The 22,721-nt window shown below is 40.7% G+C and overlaps 1 protein-coding gene across 1 annotated transcript in view; it reads left to right on the forward strand.

The window, feature by feature from the left end:
* Positions 1–22,721, forward strand: part of IMPG1 (interphotoreceptor matrix proteoglycan 1) — a 150,518-nt gene that overhangs the window by 17,764 nt on the left and 110,033 nt on the right. Inside the window, exons 2-7 of the mRNA XM_021092283.1 lie at positions 4,348–4,581; positions 10,623–10,789; positions 11,290–11,318; positions 15,875–15,942; positions 17,017–17,120; positions 19,552–19,698. Of these exons, the coding sequence (XP_020947942.1) occupies positions 4,348–4,581; positions 10,623–10,789; positions 11,290–11,318; positions 15,875–15,942; positions 17,017–17,120; positions 19,552–19,698 (749 nt within the window). The remainder of the gene's footprint in view (positions 1–4,347; positions 4,582–10,622; positions 10,790–11,289; positions 11,319–15,874; positions 15,943–17,016; positions 17,121–19,551; positions 19,699–22,721) is intronic.

A 22,721-nucleotide genomic window follows, 5' to 3' on the forward strand; every position in this document is an offset into this window, starting at 1 on the left:
ACATTACAGTTTAAGCAGCACCAGAGGACAGCATATAATGTGATCTAATTGTTTACCCAAAGAGTGCTTTCATTAGTTCCAATAAATATCAACTCTTTTTACCTCATTGACATCCCATGCTTCAATTCTGTAAAAAAAATTTTTTTGCTTATTTTGTGGAAATCCTTGGGAAAGACACAGACATAGTTCATGTGGTAACCCTAAGTCCCTCTTTTCAGAGATGTTGCTCACATCTCTTCAAGAGATGCCAGAGGTGGGGGTGGGGAGGCGGGGTTGGGAGCAGGTACAGAAGAAAAAGATTCTGGTCTCTGCTCAAGTGACAGTGTTACCACAAGAGTTTCCCTGTCATTAGCCTTATGTGATTAATGGGAACACAGCTAAGGGGTCTGATACTCATGTGATATAAGAAACCAGGGAAAGGTAGAGGATGTTTAACCTAAAGTAGAGAACTGCCTAATGCAGAAAAAAATGCAAGGCTCTGTTTGTGCAAGTATCTGTAGCTCGGTCTTTGCTGTACCAGAGGGCAGATAAAAGACCGATGTATGGAAGATACTGAAAAACAATTTTCAACTCAAAGGAAAGAATAAACTAAGTGGAGAAATTCAAAAATGGAACAAGGTGTTTCCTAGAGGAGAGAGGCAGCCATTTGCAGAATATTTGGCTTAGATCTCCTCCTGCAAAGAGATCTTAAAAACTGGGTGACTATGTAATTTATATTCCAAACAAGAACTCACTTGAGGATGAAAAGAGAGCAGCAATAAGCCAGAATATCCCAAGCAAACTGAGTCTCACATCCCCCTAGTTTATCCTCATTGATGGCCACTAGCTGTATGTACTTGTGGACACATGGAGATTAGTAAAAGATTGACCCTGGAAGGGGTGAGGCCACAGGTCGGATCTCATGGGGATGCTGAGAAACAGGGAAATCTGTGACCTCTCACCCACCTCCCCCCTTTGGGTAAGAAGGAGTCCAAAGCCAATGAATCTAGCAGGATCCATGTGAGTGATCCTGGATGTAAGCAAAGTGTTAAAAGCTGAAGGGATCCAACTGGGGAAAATTCCAGAATGGGGCCATCGCCTCCTGAGCCAAGGTGAAGGAAATGCTATTCCCAAAGCAGTTGTTCTGTTATGTTCTACCAGAGCATAATAAAATAGTAAGAATTGGACCAACCCCATAGGCTGAACAACTGTGGAGGTGGCAGAGTGGGGAGCAGGGCCAGCCTAATAGCAGGGCCCCCACAGTGTAGGCAGGAGCTGTGAGTATGGAGGTCTGCTGACAGGTGGGGGGTGGGGAGCACAGGCTCCCTAAGGAGAATCTGAGCCCACCATGTCAGATTGGCCCAGATTTATCCAATGGTGCACAGAACCATTCTTAGTCACAATTGAAATACGATTACAAAACTTTAATTTTACCAGTCTGAAATCTCTTAAGTGTTTGAAAGAGTTACTAAAAATTACCATGCCTAAACTAAAAGTCCCATTTTACCAACTGCTGTGGCCACTAATGGCTATACATTCAGCTTCTACACCCGTCAGGTATTTTTGCCTCCATGCAAATGGGTGCCTTCCACTTTGCCACGCAGCCCACCTGCCTCAGTGTCAACTGACCCCTCCTCCATTAGAAAGAGCCGCTCAGGATAATCCCAGTCCCCACCCGGAGACCACTCAGCTCAAGCCAGTAGCTGGCGTTTCCCTTGGCAACGGGTATTGGTCCAAGCACGCGGCATGGGTCAGCCATACTGTAGGGAAAAGCCATTTTTAAACACGCACAAGAACAAGGGTGTTTAATTTAGTGGAAGCCAGCTTAAGGACCAAGTCACTGCATGAGGAGACTGAGCAAAGAGAATGAGAGAGCAGCGGAAAGGCAGAGCCAGCGCTCCATCTCATCAGGCATTTCTTACCTTCGGCTTTCCTTTCTGCACAATATTCACTTCCTGATTCTTGAAGCCAGTATGAGGTGGGTTATCTTGACTCTTCAGCTGAAGGTTTCTTTACAGATCCATACAACACTGGTTCCCAATATGGTGTGCATATTAGAATCACCCAGAGAACTTCAGGAGTGGCTGGTGCTTGTGTTCCAATCAGATGTTATGATAGACTGTGCTGGGGTGTGCCTGGGTGAGCAAATTCATCTCTCAGCACCTTCCTTTCTGGAAATTCCTAAGAGTGTGTCACTGCCCAAGACCAGCAGAATATTCTGAGCCTCCTTGAAATGACAGAGGACCTGTGTTCCCACCCAGACTCTGTTCCCCTACCTCCTCCCCCGCCAATGAAGGAGGGGTTTTTATGCTTTGCCTCAAAGTTTGAGTTGCTCCAGGGCTACCTGCTTGAATTTCTGCTTGACCCCAGAAATGTCTCTACCACATTTCAGAAGATAGGGGTTGGAGAGACTTCTTTAGGAAAATAGGAAGGGAAATCTCTCTAAACCATGTGCTTGTGGTCTCAAGGGGCTATAATGCATGGTCCCAACTGTTTATCAGTAGTTCCTTTCTTAAATGGTAAAATGGCTAAAAGGAAAGTGATGTAATGGGATAGAGGGATGAAGATCTGACCACACTTAGCATGCTCTGACATCGCTAAGCTTCAGTGGCATCCTGGGTGGTAAATTGAGAAAAATAATTTCTGTTCCATCTATACAGTAGAGCTTTTTTTAAAATTATAGTCGATTTACAACGTGGTGCCAGTTTCTGCTGTACTGCAAAGTGACCCAGTCATACATATATATATACATTCCCTTTCTTATATTATCTCCCATCATGGTCTATCCCAAGAGATTGGATATAGTTCCCTCTGCTGTACAGTAGGACCTCATTGCTTATCCATTTATGTAATAGTTTGCATCTACTAGCCCCAAACTCCTGGTCCATCCCACTCTCTCCCCCCGCCCTTGGCAACTACGAGTCTGTTCTCTTTGTCTGTGAGTCTATATAGAGAAAGGGATACGAGATAATACAGGTGGAAAAATCAAAATTAAAAAAGTGCTCAGTGGAGTTCCCACTGTGGCACAGTGGGTTAAGATTCTGGCATTACTGCAGCTGTGGCATAGGTAACAGCTGCAGCTCAAATTCGATCCCTGGGCTAGGAACTTCCATATACCTTGGGTGCAGCCATTAAAAAAAAAAAAAAGTATTCAGTGAATATGCTATTTTTATGAGAGGTCTACAAAGTTAAAAACAAAATCCAGACCTAAACCTAACAGACACCGCAGTGCCAGCAGGATGAATGGCTCAGGGAGATAAATCCTCCGCCATCTCCCACTCTTTGGCACCCTCTTCATCCCTCCTCTCACCACCCCACATAAAATATCCAGCTTGCTTTACAAATGAAACTCTAAGGCATACCTTGCCCCAAATCGCTTTCAACCAGATTGCTACCCCCAGAGCCCTGCTCGCACAGAAATCCTAGGGCTGCCTCTAATAGGCAGGCAGGTTGTTTTGTTGCATTTTTCCCCCAGGTTTTTAGACGCACTTCACTTCCTCATCAAGAGTACACCTCTGGGTACCACAATGCTCTCTCATTTCCCTCTTGAATTATAATGTCTATCAAAAGAGGCATCTCTCAGGAGGCTTGAGTGCTAAGTGGAGAGTAATTTTTAGAGAGATGTGTGGGAAATGGTTTCAATATTTGGCAGTTCCTAAAGGCAAGGTGATTTGAGACTTTGCTTTAAAAAAAAAAAATCCCCTTGATCAGCTCGTTCTGCTATTCCCTGATTTATGAAAATGCCTTGTCACTGGAATGACGTATCTGGCAGCTGCACCAAAGTAGAACTTTTGTAAACCAGGAGATCCTAATTTTCAGGTTTTTCCATCCACTTACCATATGTTTCATCTATAGCACACAAATGTATATATTCACTAGGAAATCAATCTCTTTTTAATTGAAGTATGGTTGATTTACAATGTTTCAGGTATACAGCGAAATGATTCAGTTATATATATTCTATATATATATATATATGTACATAGAGAAAGAGAGAATATATATACTTTTTCAAATTCTTTTCTAAGTTATAATAAGATATTAAATACACTTCCCTGTGCTATACAGTAGGTACTTGTTGTTTAATCTATTTTATATATAATAGTGTGTATCATTTAACCCCAAATTCCCAATTTATCCCTCCCCTCCCCCAGTTCCCCCTTTTGGTCTCCATAAGTCTGTTTCTAGTTTTTAAATAAATTCACTTGTATCATTTTTTAGATTCCAGACACAAGTGATATCATACGATATTTGTCTTTGTCTGGCTTACTTCATTTAGTATGATAATCTCTAGGTCCATCCATGGCATGATTTCATTCTTTTTGATGGCTGAGCAATATTACCAGGAAATCAATCTTTCTTTTACAGATGTCTCCATTAAAATATACGGCTCTGAGACTAAAGACATAGACAATGCCCCAAGAAGTGAAACAACCGAAAGTACTGCAAAAATGTACAAAGTGTCAACCATGAGACGAGTATTCAATTTGGCAAAGCATCGAACAAAAAGATCAGTCTTTTTCCCAACTGGGGTTAAAGTCTGTCCACAGGAATCCATGAAACAGATTTTAGCCAGTCTTCAAGCTTATTATAGATTGAGAGGTAAGGAAAAAGTGCAGGCTGTCCAGCCCCTCCCTCTTTTCATCCCTTCCGTTTCCACCATCCCAAGGTTGTCTGCAGCACCAAACTTCCAGAGTCTCTCATTGAGTTATGAGAGTTGCAAAAATCAGCCAACTGATCTAAGAGTTATGAATAACAAACATTCGAAAGTATGGTAAATCTGTCCTCTTATGTTTTAAAAATCATGTCGTATGCGACACAGAACCATTAGGGCATTTAACAAATCACCAGTAAGCTTTGGTCTCTGGGTTTTACCTCATTGTTTTATTTTTCCCAGAGTCCAATATTGAATTCTAACATTATTCTTATGAAGCAAGAAGCACAGGATGATTGCAATGTCAGGAACCTTTGCAAGTTGATTTATGACTTGAGATTTCACTTTTCAAAACCAAATTACAATCTGGATCCTCCTTCTTTTCTTGATAAGTTTCAGTTGTTCATTGTTCATGCAGCAACATTGACACAGAAGCTGGGAGAATAAACCAAGAGGCACATCCGAGGGCAGAGGAGGCACAAATTAGCAATGGTCACCAAGATATAACGCAGGGCATTCACACAATTTATAAATATAACACTATTACTGTGGTTTCCAGCAGAATTAGAATGCAGTTTTTACCCCAAAACCGCATTGCAGGACTCTTATAGCATTCTTGGAAATTATGATGGAGTTCAATCACACCACAGCCATCAGTGGCTGTCCCTGTCATTCACTTATCATGAATTGGGGGAAAAAAAAATCCCATGGCTTCTTCTTTAGAAGAAAGAAAAAAAATCTTTGGTGGCTGCTATTAAATTCCCCAGGTAGTTCCAATTAATGAAAAGTAGCCTGTCTGGCTTAATCCTAAACTCAATTCACCTTCCATGTAAAATTTGAGTAGGTTTAATGATTTCTATCTTGATGACAATAGATATTTGCTTCCATTCTAAAAAACACAGTCACCTTGCTCTATGTCAAGCCTACTGACTAGAGCAAGCTGGTTCAATTCCAGCCTGTGATATGTTGCACATTTGACAGCTGAAAACCATTTCACAACACTGACATCCAACCAAGGTCTTAGGTACTTAAATCTATAAGATGTGCAAAGGTTGCATTAATCCAGGGCATTCTTTTGGGGTTTGGGAAGCATCATTAACTAATGTTATCAAAAATATCATGCCCTGTGTTCCTCGTAGGTCTCATTTTATGTGGAAGTAAAGAGATACTAGCTTTCTGAAAGAAGCCACACCCATAGAGAAATAACAAGTACTGGATCAGAGTTAGAAGGAGGACTCTAATTATAGAAAATCAAGTGCATTAATATTCTGAGGTCCTGGAACACCACCCCTGCATAGCAATTTCTCGGTAAATGCTGTCGATGGATGCAGGAGGCAAAGAGGTCATCGGGGATGCAAAGAAAAGACAGTGCCACATGTAAAGTGTTCACTTTGGATGTACCTACATGTTGATCAGACAGTGACACTGGTAAATTTCATGTTATTTGTTAATGGGTAGAAGTGTAAATATACAGCAATATATGAATCACATTGTATAGGAACACAGCTATTGTTAACTATTTTCATGTAACTTCCAATTCTTTATGACATTCACAAAGACATTCATTTCATTGCAGGTATTTGTAGAATAGACTGTTTATTGCTGCAACCAAAATTTTAGCTCTGAATTTTCTTCTTGGCTCTTTATTATTGATTAGGTCTGCCTCTTTCTTTCTTGGATGAAACTGTTTTTTCTCCCCACAGCAGTGACAGCCCATTATCTTTATGGCTGCCTCTGGGTGATATGAAATTTTACTATTCACCAGCATGGGTTTCTTAAGTCTAACAAATTGGTTCACCAAGAAACTAGAAATAACGCCCAGCTATTGACAGAGTAACCTACTGATTGTTCTCAGAGCTGGTTTTACAAAGTTATCTCTTGACATCTTTCAAATTCAGGGGGAACAGTTCCCACATTCCTCAAATCCAAAGGAATATTGAGCTATTTCTCTTCTCAAAGCTGAAAGCAACACAATGCAAACGTTCTGAGCTTCATGGTAGAATTATAAACAGGTTCATCAGAAAGCACAGACACAGTTTCCATCGTGGCTAGCATCCATAAAGATACAGATTCAATCCCTGGCCTCGCTCAGTGGGTTAAGGATCTGGCATTGCCATGAGCTGTGGTGTAGGTCGCAGGCACAGCTTGGATCCCGTGTAGCTGTAGCTATGGAGTAGGCCAGCAGCTACAGCTCAGATTCCAGCCCTGAACTGGGAACTTGCCTCTGTCACAGATGCAGCCCTAAAAAAAATTTTTAAAAAGATAAGAGATGCAAGGGTAAAGGTGTTTGGTTTTAGTAAGTTTCCCCAGCAGAACCATGTGCCCCACCCAAACTCCCCCCTTTGTGACTGCCTCCCTTCAGAGTCCTTCATGGGTCTTTTGAGAATTCACCTCTCCCCGTGTCTCTCTCTCTCCACTCCTGCCTCCCTCTCTCCCCTCTCTCTCTTTCTCCCAACCCCAGCATTAAAAGCTAAATCTTCCTTTCACATTAACACGTGACCTAAAGAAAGTTAAGGAATGAAGGAAGTCCTAGTTCTTGCTATTCAAAGCCCTGTCCACAGACCAGCAACATCGCTTCATCTGGAAACTTATTAGAAATGCAGATACTCAGGCCCCACCTCAGACCTGCCTCATAATCTGCATTTTAATAAGGCATCTAGGTCATCCGGCTCCTTTGCCAGTTGCCCTTTCTTTCACCTCAGGGACACTGAATGCTCTTGTCCCCATTAAAACCTATTTTCACAAGTGTTCTGAGAGAACTTCTCCCTGAAGCACAAAGGTCTGAAGCTGCTTGAAGAATTATTTCCCTGTAGTTTATAGTTAAAATGTTAGGATGAAACAAGGACCAGAATCTGTTCTTTAGCCTATTTTTGAGGGTCAGGGTTTTGTGGTGACTTCTCTGATGTCATTTTTTTTTTTTTTTTTTTTTTTTGGCCTCCTGGAAGTTCAGAACAAAGCAGAAGGTACAGAATCCTTCTGTAATAAGGAGAACAGGTGCACCAACCCATGACTCCCATCCTTCCTGACAGAGCATCAAATAAAAACTTTGAAAGTTGAGGCATCAAAAGAGCTCAGGGCTGGGAAGTCTGAAAACCTCTGTAAATCTGGGTTTTTCTAACCTCGTGATTTTTTACTCTTCTGCACTACTCGTCTCCTGATCTCCTGGCAAGGTTTGGCACAATGGTTTTGGAGAAATCCAACACCTTCTCTCCCCAGTCTTCCCACAGTTGCTTGAAATCTGACCGCAGCACCTCAACCTTTCTGCTGAATGTCTCTCCCTAGGCTGTTTGATAATATAGGAAGAACCACAGGGGACACACATCCCCAACAAGGAAAACTCGATGGCACAATTGAGAGAGTGGGCACCGCACAAACCTCTGGCTTTGTGGGTTCTCTTCAGGTTGCTGCCGGTAAATGACCTGAGCTTCTGTGGCTCTGCAATTCTCTTTGCCTCCTAAAATTGAAAGAGAAGAGAAATTCAGACCTGGGCCAAGTGGAGAGTGACGAAGGGTAAAGCATAGGAGTAAGGGCCTCCAAACTGGACCTCTTGCACCATGTTCCTCCCCACAACTTTCCTTTCTGTGCAAGGCAGTCAAAGAGTTACTTAAGAAAGTCAGATGGTGTCAGCTTTGGCTCCAAAGAACCACCCACTTACTCCTCAGTGCTCTACGTAAAAGTCAACATGTTACAATTGCTTACAACCAATGTCATCTAACTTTTTCTCTAACTTAATCCCTTAAAATAATTTTTAGGTGTTCCCACTGTGGCTCAGCAGTAAGGAACCCTGCTAGTATCCATAAGAAATTTGATCCCTGCCCTCAATCAGTGGGTTCAGGATCCGGCATTGCCTTGAGCTGTGGTGCATGCCACAGATGCAGTTTGGATCCCACATTCCTGTGGCTGTGGTGTAGGCCAGCAGCTGTAGCTCCTATTCAACCCCTAGCCGGGAACCTCCATATGCTGAGGGTGAGGCCCCAAAAAAACAAAAACAAAACAAAAAATAATCACAATGATTTTTAAATTATGTACCACCTTATGTGCTTTTCAGTTGACATGTCAAGTTTTTCATCATAAACTTAAATAATTGGATAAGATACAAACTTTTGTTGAGTTGTAAATATTGATACTGAAAATAAAACAGAAATTAGCACAATCTCATGTATACAGTGGAATCTACCATAAGCACTCAACACTTACCATCAAATGCTCTTTACAAATGCCTGAATGCAGTTCTTCCTAACAGCAAAGAATGTCACATGGTCCCTTTTTCTCTGCACACCCGCATTTCCATCCCACTTCTCAATGCAGTCTTATCAAGGTAATTGATGTCATACTTGAAAGTCTGCTATGGGTGCTCTAAAATACTTCTCAATAACAAAAATACATACGCAATTGAAATTACTTTTTTTGACTTATGTCCTATTACTAGAAGTCTGTATTTCTTCCAGACTCAGTTGCATTTATAATTATTCTTAATATATAATTGATTAAAGTAGAAATAAATTTAACAAAAGTTTTTAAGTTTTTTTAATGGATGTACCCTCTACATATGGAAGTTCCCAAGCCAGCATCTGCAACCTACTCCATAGCCGCAGCAACGCTGGATCCTTTACCCTCTGAGATGGGCCAGGGATTGAACCCACACATCTGCAGTGACCTGAACCACGGCAGTCAGATTCTTAACCCACTGTGCCATGGCAGGAACTCCAAAACTTTTGAATATTTTATAGACAGGTGGCTATAAGATCAGATATCAGTTTGGGTTAGCTAATGTTTAATAAATACAAAATTAGGAACAAGGCTTTGGAAGGGGCCAGTTTAAGTAAAGGTCCTGTAGCTTAAGCTCCACTAGCTTCTGCCTGTGGATAGATAGGGTTGCTTTGGTGTCTGTCCTGTATTAGTTCGTACACCATGTTTTGTTATTTATTTTATGTTTTGCTAAACTTTAGCCAGGATTTAACATCAATTTTATCCCTGTTCTTTTCCTTAGTTTCACTTAAATGCAGAGCAAACATGTCACATGAATAAGTAGATGGAAAAAGATGGAGTTTTGTTATGGTGGTATTCTTACTCTTTCAGCTCCTCTGGCATTTTATGCTAACAATCACATCGTGATCTGCCATCATTATTTTTAATGATCTATCAGCTGTCGACTCTATTAGGACTACTTCTAAAGTGTTGCATGCCACGAATCAGAAACTGCCCTACTTGCAAAAACTGTGTGCTATCCCTTCACTAAGCTCACTCCCTTTCTTCACCTCAAACACAATTATTTCAAATACTCTTTGTGTGGCAAGCTAGGGGCACTGTGCCACAGTAAGACTGAGGTTGGATGAATGGAGGAAGGATGACAACCAGAGAGAAAATGAGAAAGGAAAGACATGTCTTTAGGCAAATCAATTTTAGGAAAGCATGATAGGAACTTTGTGACCTAGTGATTAATTCTCTGTAAATGCTCAGTGTGCCTGTTTATCCTTTGGAAAGTTTGCAAAGTACAACGAGGTAGCTAAGCCCCAGTTTAAAGATGACTGGTCTCTAAGCCCTACACCATCTGGGTGGCCCTCAGCACCTCTTTGTCTTCATCTCCTATTACTTCTGCCCTGGTGCTGGCCACAGTGGCCTGCTTGCTGTTACTTCAATACTCCTAGTGTTTTCCAGCCTTGGGGCCTTTTCTCAATCCCAAGCTGTTCAAAAGTCACCTTTATAATGAGGCCATCCTCAACCACACTGTTATACATACACACATGCACACACACACACACACACACACACACACACACACACACCTATCTCCTTTCTTAAATTTTTCTCCATTGCACATATAAGGTGCTCAATAAATACTTATTAAACAACTTGATCTCTATGGGCTGTAAGACATATCAGCATAAGCCATGAAAGTGCTGTCCATGCTGAAGATTGTGCTTGGGTTGGGAGAAGGGCATTTTCTAGGCTGTGGCCATCTTCCGCCCCTCACTGCGCTGCCTTGCAGTGTGCCAAGAAGCTGTGTGGGAAGCATATCGGATCTTTCTGGATCGCATCCCTGATGCAGGGGAATACCAGGACTGGGTGAGCTTCTGCCAGCAGGAAACCTTCTGCCTCTTTGACATTGGGAAAAATTTCAGCAACTCCCAGGAACACCTGGATCTTCTTCAGCAAGTGAGTTTGAGCACAGCATGTTGGTGTCCCCGCTGTGGCGCAATGGGTTAAGAATCCAAAGGCAGCAGCTCAGATCGCTGCAGAGGTTCAGCTTTGATTCCCAGATAGCACAGTGGGTTAAAGGATCTGCCATTGCCATAGATGTGTCCCAAGTTGCAGCTGAAAATTGGATCCAATCCCTGACCTGTGGGAACTTCCATATACCGTGGGTGCAGCCATAAACATACAATAATTTTTTTTTTTAATGGCATGTTTGGAACCCTGTCCAAAGAGCTCCCAGGCCTTCAGCCCCTACCCCTTTTGAATTAGGTTCCAAAGCATAAGGGCTGATTGAGGAAATGCTTGGAGAGATCTGATAAGGCCAATAGGAATTTTATTTCTGCAACATAGCATTGTACAGGCAGGTTGAAGTGAAGGGAAAGGGAAAAGGGAATGAAAATAGACTTTAGCTCTTCAGCTGGCATAATCTCTTGGTAAAATTACTTTTTATCTTTCTGCAGAGAATAAAACAGAGAAACTTCACTGAGAGGTGAGTACCTAAAATAGAGTGCGACTTGCTCTTGACTTTGAAAAGATCATGTGACTGAGCTATTATTTCAGCCACTGAGATCTGTGTAGGTTATACTAACAATTTATGCACATATTTGCTGAAGATGAATGGATATGGGTAGCCCTTATAGACTGAAATAGATGTTTGCACTATATTTGCAGCCAAAATGAATGTATTACTATGTGATAATTATCCAATTGTGTTTTTTTAACTTATTTTATAGAGCAATTAAAACAGTTTAAGTTTTAGAATTCAAGAAAAAATATTAGTTACATCAGGAACATATTTAATGCAATCAGATAACAACCTGCATTTTGAACTCTCATTTGGTATTCTATAAAGTGTTAGTATTCCTCAAACTAAATTACTGAAGCACTGAGCTATGTCTTCAACAAGAACTGAATATCAAATCAGAAAATCGAATTGCAAAAAAAAGCAAAGTAAAAGTATATTCGATAAAATGATTAAAGAAGAGAGATGCTGTTGCCAAACTCTAAACTCACAAATTACATACATCTTAAAACATTTCGAAATCTAAATCTGAAGATAATAATACTGCAGAGAGACACCCAAATTGGGCTGTATGAATCACTGACAATTCTTTTTAATGCTTTCCACATTTGTTCCCTTATTTCTGTTCCCTTTGCCACAACGTGGTGCAGGACCTTATTAATGTACACTGTGAAAAACATAAAATCTGGTCTCCCTAACAGATTTCCCTGACTCCAACCTCGTTCCTTCCTTAACTTGCATAACTGCTGCTGGATTAGTAAATCTGAGATATTCTTTTTTAGACATTGAGCTTTTCTCAAAGGCTTTTCGAAATGTCATCTTGCCCTAATGAACATCCATACCCACCTGCTTCTCCACCTGCTCTGTGTGCAAAGGAATGAACAGGAAGGACTGTCTCATGAGCACCCTTGGTCTCTTACTTCTGGGAAGGGTGGACCACGAGGAGCAGGCAACGGAGAGAGGAGGAGAGTAAGCTGAGTGAATTTATCACCTACTGCTGCCCTCAACCTGCAAAGTCTTCCAGGGCTATGGGCCTCCTTCAGCCTTAGGTCAGCTCCTGTTGGACAGCACTCTTTGCACAGAGCCTACTCCAGCTTTGGTTGGTGTAACTGCTCCATGCTCTCAGCCCTCCTGGGTGGGGAGAGCTTTTAGCACCTTGACATTGTTCGCTGTGGGCTCTGCACTTACCCTTGTGATGGGGTATACTCTTCCTATGACCTCCTAAGTAATGCCTGTATTAAACTCTGCTCAAATTAGCCTCCCTGAGTAAAACATCTCTTTCCTATCAGCACCTTCCCTGAGGAAGAGGCCAAACTAATAATGAAGGCCCATCACTCCCCAGTCCCATCTTTAAAGATCTGGCTCCATGAACCAGGATCCCACTGCTGCCACTGTACCACTTCCTCATCATCCTGACCACAACCTGCTCATCCTGGCCCCTGACCACAGCCTCTCCCTCTGCCTGGAGAACCTGCCCTCTCCACCTGCCCACCCAAACCAAGCTCCCTGGAGAGTGCACCACCCCCACAATATCTGAACAGACCTTTCAAGCCTGTAGCAGCCTGTCCTTGCTTCAAATTTTGCACTCCACTTGGCACGTACATCTGTTTTTTGTTTATTTGTTTGTTTGGGAATTGTTTTTTGTTTTTTTATGGCAGTGCCCACAGCATATGGAAGTTCCCAAGCCAGGGATTGAGTCAGAGCTTCTGCTGCCGCCCTACACTACAGCGGCAATAACCCTAGACCCTTTAAACACTGTGCCACAGAGAGAGCTCCAACTTAATCTGTATTTGACACTTTCTTGCTTTACCCTGTTTCCCTGTGAAAGTATAAACCCTTCAGGGAGGGAACTGTTTCTATTTCTCCACCAACTACCAAAGTATATGTGCAAATATAAATATAAAATATAAATGTGAGTATATTTATAATATATAGCAGACCTGGCTATGTTGCTCTAGCCACATATTTACAATTATTAAAAAGCTATTGTCAGAGAAATAATGCAATTTAGGAAAATTTTCTTACTGGCATGTTAGTTTAGTTCACAAGACACAGATGTTTTGACTCCTGGTTTAAACAGAAGGTACTTCCCAACTCCTCCATTTTCGAAAGAAGAAAGAAAGAAATCAGAGATCATACACAAGAAAAAAAATTCCACAGATTGTAAAGATCTGATAAGGAAACATTAAAAATTACAACATGTAGTTCCCATTGTGGCTCAGTGGTTAACGAATCCAACTATGTTCCTAGGTTCCGTGAGGTTGCAGGTTCGATCCCTGGCCTCTCTCAGTGGGTTAAGGATCCGGCATTGCCGTGAGCTGTGGTTTAGGTCGCAGACGTGGCTTGGATCCTGATTTGCTGTGACTCTGGCATAGGCCGGAGGCTACAGCTCTGATTTGACCCCTAGCCTGGGAACCTCCATATGCCACAGGTGCAGCCCTGAAAAAGACAAAAAGACCAAAAAAAAAAAAAAAAAAAAAATTACAAGAAGCGATTACCCAAGCCAGAAGAGAAAGAAGAAGACTCATTCAATCTACTACTGACTGCACTGGTCAGCATTGGTAGAAAGAAAAAAGGCACAAGAGACAAACATTTAAATTATCTTCGGTTACCAAGTTGGTTTTTAAAAATGAAAGAAAGAAAAGGAAAGGGAAAAATAAAATATGTCTTTTACTTCTAACCTTTTTAAGAAGACAAACAGCAAATTTTCTCACCTCGCTAGCTCATAAATCTGCCAATTTCATGTGACTTTACGTTCAAGCTGGTGGGAGAAGCCGGTGGCTCATCTCCCAAGGTAGTGGCAGAATCGTTCTTGAAAACAGGGGCTGCTAATGTATCTAATGCAATAGTCAGCACTTTAATAACTACTCTTTTTAGGTATTTTCTTTTTTACAGCAAGGTAAAACAAGGATACCAAAGTTATAAGAGGAAGAAGGAGATCTTACCATAAACAAAGATCTATAAAGTTAAAAAAAAAAAAAAGGAAGTGGAGGGAATTGTCTAAATTATAAATTCTGTAATGTTTGATGTAATGAGAGTTTAAATATGATTTCCATAAAAGCTATTTATTAAGCAATTAACATAATGCCAACAAAAAAAGAAATAACAATTTAAAAAATTTAAAAACTTAACTTGGAAAAAAAATTGCTTATTACTCAAAAAAAACAAACAAGAAGAGCCAATTTCGAATTTCCCTATATAGTCTGAGTTTACATTTAGCCTGAGTGCACCAACATAGCCATCTATTCTGACACTGACATCCATTCTAATTGGGCAGAGTCCATGCCAGGCTAAATATGGGTCTATTTTGTATGTTAGTCCTATTAGCTCTTAGGCAGAATTGAGAGTAGTAGAACTGTGGAGATGATCACATTGCCTATGGCCAATCTAGATGACTCTACAGCAACAGAAGACCTCGCCATTCTCTCTGGTCTTCCATCATCATGGGTCACTATTTGGATCAAACAGTCAACCATGACTATATTGTACAAACACAGCCACGATCCTTTGAGACCTTAAAGCTTATATTAAGAAATCTTTCAGAGTTCCTGTCGTGACACAGTGGAAATGAATCCGACCAGGAACCATAAGGTTGCGGGTTTGATCCCTGGCCTTGCTCAGTGGGTTAAGGATTCAGAGTTGCCTTGAGCTGTGGTGTAGGTCACAGACGTGGCTCAGATCCTGCATTGCTGGGCTGTGGTGTAGTCCAACAGCTGTAGCTCTGATTAGACCCCTAGCCTGGGAACCTCCATATGCCATGGGTATGTCCCTAAAAAGAAAAAAGAAAAAGAAAAAAAGAAAGAAATCCTTCAGTAAGCTTCAAATAGATGTCACTACCACTACTTCTTTCTAAATCAAGTTTGCTAGAACAGGCCAACATTATATGCATATAGCTCTATAACTATGACCTTGCCTCTGCCCTTGTGTATCTTCTGTACTGACAGTCTCTGGCACTGCAAACCTAGCCACAACTCCCTGGCAGGTTACCATGGCCAGCAATGATTATGTCCGGGATAGGAATTTACTATACCTGCGTTATCAAGAAATCTTTCTCTGTCTCATTATCATAACCACAAGAGTTACCTTGTTAGATAAATTTAATGACTTGCTGAATTTGCAGGTTTGAGGGTCTGAGATTTTAGCAAGAATATTTCAGTCATAGGTCATGTCATCAATTACATTTGATGTCAAGGTCACAGATGAAGCACAATGCAACTCTAAAGCATTGGAACCCCAAAACCATCATGCCCAATTTTGGAAATGCTCCCCCCAGGACTACAAAAGGCCAAGATGCTTATGCAATGCCCTGGAATCAAGCATAACCATGTTGGGGGTTGTTTAAATTTTTCTTCAATGAAAATATATAAGAAGAGTACTTCTGTAGTTGAAAAGTAGATAAACCCAGTTTTAAAACATAATTTTTCTTGAGTTTTTAGGTCTGTTGAGTGTAGGCAAGTTTAAATGTATTTCCTCAATTATCATCAATATCCTTTTCACCACTTTTTTATTTCCTATCATGCTAGTAGAAAGAGTGAAATACCCACAAAGGAGACGTTAGGAGAGCCTGGTGAAACACCTGTGCTTTTAACAGGTAAGCTTAGATCTCCTCATTTCATCTGTTTCCGAACCTTAATTCAAATCATCATGAAAGCATGTTATTTGAAAAGCAATTCTTAATTGAAGTTGATACAGTTTATAATACACTTTCTCAAAACTAACTTGTTTTTCTAAACTTATAATTTAAAATTCGTAGCATAAATCTTAGAAAATATAGAAAACAATCAAGACAAATTCCAATCATCCATTGTCTTACGACTTGGAGGCAATCCATTACCAATATTTTCCAACAAACAAATTCAAGATAATGTATCTACGTGTCCTTTATACAGTCTCAAAAAGAAAAATTACCCAGGAGTTCCTATTGTGGCTTGGTGGGTTAAGAACTCAACATAGTGTTCATGAGGATGTGGGTTCTATCCCTGGCTTTGCTCAGTGGTTAAAGGATCTAGAATTGCCACAAGGTACAGCATAGATCACAGGTACAGCATAGGTCACAGATGCAGCTCAGATCTGGTGCTGCTGTGGCTGTGGCGTAGGTTGCAGCTGCAGCTCAGATTCAACCCCTAGCCTGGGAACTTCCATATGCCACAGGTGCAACCATAAAAAAAAAAAAAATCAGGTAAAACCATTTAACTATCACACGTAGGGGAGCACCAAACTTGGGTCTGGGAAGGAGCGATAAGGAATTTAAGTGGAATCCAGAGGATAAGAACAGGAGTTCCTGCCATGGGGCAGTGAGTTAGACTCCTAATGCAACAGCTCTGGTCACTGTGGAGGTGCAGGTTCAATCCCTGCCCCAATGCAGTGTGTTAAAGGATCCAGCATTGCCACAGCTGAGGTGTAGGTTGCAGCTGAGGCTCAGATTCAATCCCTGGCCTGGGAACTTCCATATACCTCAGAGATAGCCATTAAAAATTTTTGTTTTAATTTTTAAAATATTAGCATGAGAACATATTTATGTAATCTTAAAAGAAAATGAGTTCAGAATGCACCTAACATCTGTAATCCCCAGAGTGACAGAAAAAGCATGTGACGATGTGACCTTGTTCTACTTTAAGCTCTGCTAACCTCATTTTTGTGCCTGTACTTTTTTAAATTTCCACAGACATTACCACTGTCTCACTTGAGCCCCTCCCTCTACCTCTGGATGACACGCTCCTCAACGAAATCCTCAATAATACCCTCCCAGACACCAGGATGCCTACAAGAGTAAGAAATTTTCAGAGTCAATGTAGCTGTTTGTGTGTCTGTTTTGCTTTTTTTTTTTTTTTTTTTTGTCTTTTTGCCATTTCTTGGGCCGCTCCCACGGCATATGGAGGTTCCCAGGCCAGGGGTTCAATCAGAGCTGTAGCCACCATCCTACACGATAGCTCACAGCGACGCCGGATCCTTAACCCACTGAGCAAGGCCAGGGATCGAACCCACAACCTCATGGTTCCTAGTCGGATTCATTAACCACTGAGCCACAACGGGAACTCCTGTTTTGTTTTATTAGTAAAACAGGAAAAGAGAAGGGATGGACTGGCCATTCACTAGTATTAGTGTTGTATTTTTATCACCCCAAATAAGAGTCAGTGACGTCTTTCTATTCACAATTCTCACCTCTTCCTAGTGAGGGACTGAAGGGAAACTAGAATAAGTAGAAGAAATTTCAAGAAGCAACTGAATAATTAACTCCAGGAGGGCAGGGGCCTCTTTGACCCAGGTACCTAGGAGAATCTTATGCACATCAAGTGCTCATCAAGCATTAGAGTGAATGAATGATGAGTAAGTGAATCAATCCAGTTCTCAACCCATCAATGAAGTTCTTTCTCCACTGGGTGTAATCCTATGCTTATAGCAAGGGCTTTCTTCTTAGTCATGAAATGTCCAAATGGCTGAAAATCTGAATGTCAAGCTGAGGAAAAATAAAAAACAGTGTTTTCTGTTAAAAAGCAATCCTGGCCCTCCTTTGTTTGAGTGAAAGGGCATGCAGGATGAGAGGGTTATTAGAGAATGGAATGTTAGTTATCACAAAAGGGGGACTTTTTATTGAAGTATAGTTGATATATAATATTATATTAGTTTCAGATGTACAACATAGTGGTTCAATATTCTTATAGATTATACTGGATTTAAAGTTATTACAAAATAACAGCTATGTCCCCTGTCCTCTACATAGATCCTTATTGCTTATTTATTTGATAATTTGTACCTCTTAATCAAAGGGGGCCTATTTTAACTCCTCCAAAAAACCTTGAGCCCAGACACTTGGTGCAGAAGCAGGGAAACACAGCCCTGCTCAAGTGGCTGACTTGTGGCAGCATGAGGCAAGCAGAAAGCCCATGAGGGGCAGGAATACAAGGAAAGAGCCCCAAATCAAAACTGGATCTTATCCTTATGCTGCCACTGCAACAAGTCTACTATCCCCTGTGGTCTTTGAGTTTCTCCGGCCCTTTCTCCTTCCTATGATCCTCTTTGTAAGACACTGGTCAGAGGCAGAACATGAGGGCAAGAAGTTCCGTCTCTCCAGCTCAGTCTGCTCTACATGGAAATTTGGAGATGAGAACCCACCTGGCCATTCTCTCTGGGTTTTAGACAGGATGGCTGCAGACTTGATGGTACTATGGCCATGAACAAAGGATTTACATGTTTTGTTTTTCTCCGAAATATTGACTCATCAACAGTGAAAACTGCTCTTGGAAAAAAATGATTGAGATTAGACATATTCACTCTAAAATAAGATAACTCTGATCTGCCTTCTCTAGTTTCTCACATTGCCTGTGTCCCATCTCCTTTGAAGTCAAATGTAGGTCACTCCTACAGTAAACATACCCTGAATATTTTATTTCACATGCATCACTTCCTCCTTTTAACATCCTTTTTACCACCTGCATTTATGCTTTTTCTTTCACTCAGCAAACACTGGGCTATGCACCAAAGGTATTGAGGTGAACAAGACTTGGTCTCTGCCTTCAAGGCATTTAGAGTGCAAATAAGGACCACAAAATGGTCTAAGTGCTGTGATTGAAGATGGCAGATGTATGCACAAAACATCGGCCAGGACAAGTTGCTGAAGATGTGACCCAACTCCTCATGCGTATTCACTGAGGGTTTTGTGTACAAGCGGTCTCATGTCTTTTGCTTTGGGCGCCTCAACAAAGTGTAAGAATCATGCTGGATTCAAGGAGATTATATGTGGGGACAAGATTACCATATTAAAAAAAAACCTGTAGATGAGTGTGTCATATGTATCAAATGACCTATTCAGAGTTTATTCACTGGTACAAAATGTCAAGAAGGCAGACATTTATACACTAGATGGTAGAGGAGATATTATTTTAAAAGTATAAGACATTGGTAAAAAGGTAAAAAAGCATGTGTATGTGTGTCTGTCTATGCACATGTGTGTGTGTAAACGCTTTCACAAAAAGCACAGTTATAAAATAACATTGTTCTCAAGGGTTCTACATAACTAACTCATGGAACTTCGATACTTTGTCTCTCAGTGAAATTCGGTGACCACTTCAAGTTCACAGGATTTTTATTCTAAATGCCCTTAAGCCTTCATAACCCACCTCTTGAGACAATATCAATATATATTATGTAACATAACCATTTGCTCGTTGTTTATATTAATAGAGTCTCTTTTTTAATTCAGGAAAGAGAATTCACAGATGCTGCCGAGGACACACTGGAGCAGAAAGTGGAGCTAAGCATTTCCCTGGCAAACCAGAGGTTCAAGACTGAGCTCACAGACTCCCACTCTCCATATTACCAAGAGCTCTCAGCCAAGTCTCAGCTTCAGGTGAGCAGACCCACCCCACCCTACAACAGCCCAAGGCATGTCAGAGTGTGGGAGCCAAAGGCACATCCATCCTCTTGGCTAATCTCTGACCAGGAATTCTTTTTATTTTTTTATTTTGCCTTTTGACCCCCTTCACCCATTTCTCCTACCCTCCTTCCATCTCCACTTCTGACAATCACCAGTCTATTTTTTGTATAATGGTTACTTATATAACATATATTGATACTGTCTCAAGAGGTGGATTATGAAGATTTATGAGCTTGGTTTTTTTTGGGAAGGGTTGTTTTAAGGTTCCACATGTACATGAGATTATTCAGTATTTGTCTTTCTCTAACTTGTTTCATTTAGCATAAGGCCCTTGGGAGCCATCCAAGTTGTTGGAAATAGCAAAATTTTATTCATTTTATGATTGAATAATATTCCATTGTGTGTGATGTAGTCCATCTTCTTTATCAATTCATCCATTGGTGTTTATTCCGGTTGTCTCCGTATCTTGGCTATTGTAAATAATGCTACAATGAACATGAAGGTGCATATATCTTCTCAAATTAGCATTTTAATTTTCTTCAGACAAAACGCCAGAACTGGAATGAGGTGGAACTGCTAGATCATAACAGTAGTTCTATTTTTAAGTTTTTGAGGAACCTCCATACTGTTTCCATAGTGGCTGCACCATTTACATTCCCACCAACAGTGCACAAGGTTTCTCTTTTCTCCACACCCTCACCAATACTTGGTATTTTTTAAAGACATGACATTTTTCATGGGAGATAAAGCAAATTACATGGTCCATATCATCCATCACTAGACTAAGACACTATCCCAAGATGTCTCTTCCATCTCTGACCATCAGCATAGCTACCTGCTCCTGATTAAATAAAAGGCTTCTTAATCTCCAAAATATACAAGCAGCTCATACAACTCAACAACAACAACCCAATCGAAAAATGGGCAGAAGACCAAATAGACATTTCTCCAAAGAAGACATACAGATGGCCAACAGGCACATGAAAAAATGCCCAACATTACTAATTATTAGAGAAATTTAAATCAAACTACAATTAGGTACCACCTCACACCAGTCAGAATGGCCATCATTAACAAGTCAACAAATAACAAATGCTGGAGAGGGTATGGAGAAAAGAGAACACTCCTATACTGATGGTAGGAATAAACTGGTACAAACCACCATGGAAAACAGTATAGAGATTCCTCAGAAAACTGAATATGGAACTAGCATATGATCAAGCAATCCCACTCCTGGGCATATATCTGGACAAAACTATAATTCAAAAAGATACATGCACCTCCATGTTCACAGCAGCACTATCCATAATAGCCAAGACATGGAAACAACCTAAATGTCCATCAACAGATGATTAGATTAATAAGATGTGGTGGTGTGTGTGTATGTATACATATATATATATATACACAATGGAATATTACTCGGCCATTAAAAAAAACAATGAAATCATGCCATTTGCAGCAACATGGATGGACCTAGAAATTATTGTACTATGTGAAGTTGGACAGAAAAAGGCAAACATCATGTGATATCACTTAAATGTGAAATCTAAAATATGACACAAATGAACCTATCTACAAAACAGAAACAGACCCAAAGACATAGAGAACAGACTTGTGGTTGCCAAGAGAGGGGGGAGAAATGGGGGAAGGAATGGGATGGACTAGAAGTTTGGGGTTAATAGATGCAAACTATTACATTTAGAATGGATGAGCAATGAGGTCCTACTGTGTAGCACAGAGAACTATATCCATTCTCTTGATATAGAACATGATGGAAGATAATATGAGAAAGGAAATGTATATATATATGGTACGACTGTGTCACTTTACTGTATTAGCAGAGATTGGCACAACATTGTAAATCAATTATAATTTTTTAAAAAACTGAAAAAGTAAAATAAAATAAAATAAAAATATCTTCATTCGCAGTGGGATAAATCTAACTGCTATGCCTAATTGACCATCTAAGTGCCATGATAAGACCTTTGCCTTCCTTTGCAGTCTCGTCTTGACACAGGTCATTATCATCTCCTTCTTTACACTCCAGTTTCCAGAAATACAAACTGCTTGCAAATCTTTTCTCACCTTTAGTCATTATATGTGCTGCCTCCTCTGTCTGGAATGCCCTTCCCTTTGTTTCTTTTTACAAAGAATGTTCACACAGAATGTTCTCTCTACCCATTCTGGGTTCGGTGCTTCTTCTCTGGGCTAACATCTGGTGCCCACCATTTTTACAACCCTTATCACCCTGTCTTGAGCTTATTTGTTCATGAATCTGTAGCTTTTGTTGTCTCCATTCTGCCTTCCTTCCCGGCCACCCTCAGGACCACCAGACAATGAGCTTCCCTTTGAAGACAGGAACTGCTTCTTTCATCTCTGTATTATCTCCCAACACAGAGCTTGGGAAGTAGTTAACTACTCAGTAACTGTCTGTGCACATGCAACTGAAAACAGAAACATCCGTGAGATGACACAGCCATGAACTACATTTATGAGTGGCCTGGGTGCTCAAGCATCTTACTCAGCCTGGCCAGGGTACAACAGGTGCCTGCTTCTCATACTTGGAGAATTCAGTGCTTCCTTGCTCTCCACTGGAAGGGAGCTGAATAGTGGAAACATTCTTAACCTCCAGCCTCTCGCTGCATCAGCATTCAGTCAATAAATGAAAAAAATCCTTTCTACAAACTTCAAAGACAAAGCGTCAACATGGGGTCTTTATGAACCAGAGAAGTACTTAGACATGGATTAGTAGATGGAATGAATTAAAAAATAGTCTGTTAACTTTTCTGTTTGTTCTTTGAAATATTCTTTTCGGCAAATCTTTAGGATAGTCTGAGTATTTTAATTGGATAATTGGCCGTAGACGGTCTTCACTGACTTGCTTGTTATTCATTTTCCAAGCCTCTAAAATGACCTAATGTAGAATAATGCAAAAAAAAATTATAATTTTTTTCAATTCTGAGTTTTAGTCTTGTTTCTGCCCAAGAATTAGC

The sequence above is a fragment of the Sus scrofa genome, chromosome 1 (assembly GCF_000003025.6).
Source record: "Sus scrofa isolate TJ Tabasco breed Duroc chromosome 1, Sscrofa11.1, whole genome shotgun sequence".
Classification (NCBI taxonomy): domain Eukaryota; kingdom Metazoa; phylum Chordata; class Mammalia; order Artiodactyla; family Suidae; genus Sus; species Sus scrofa.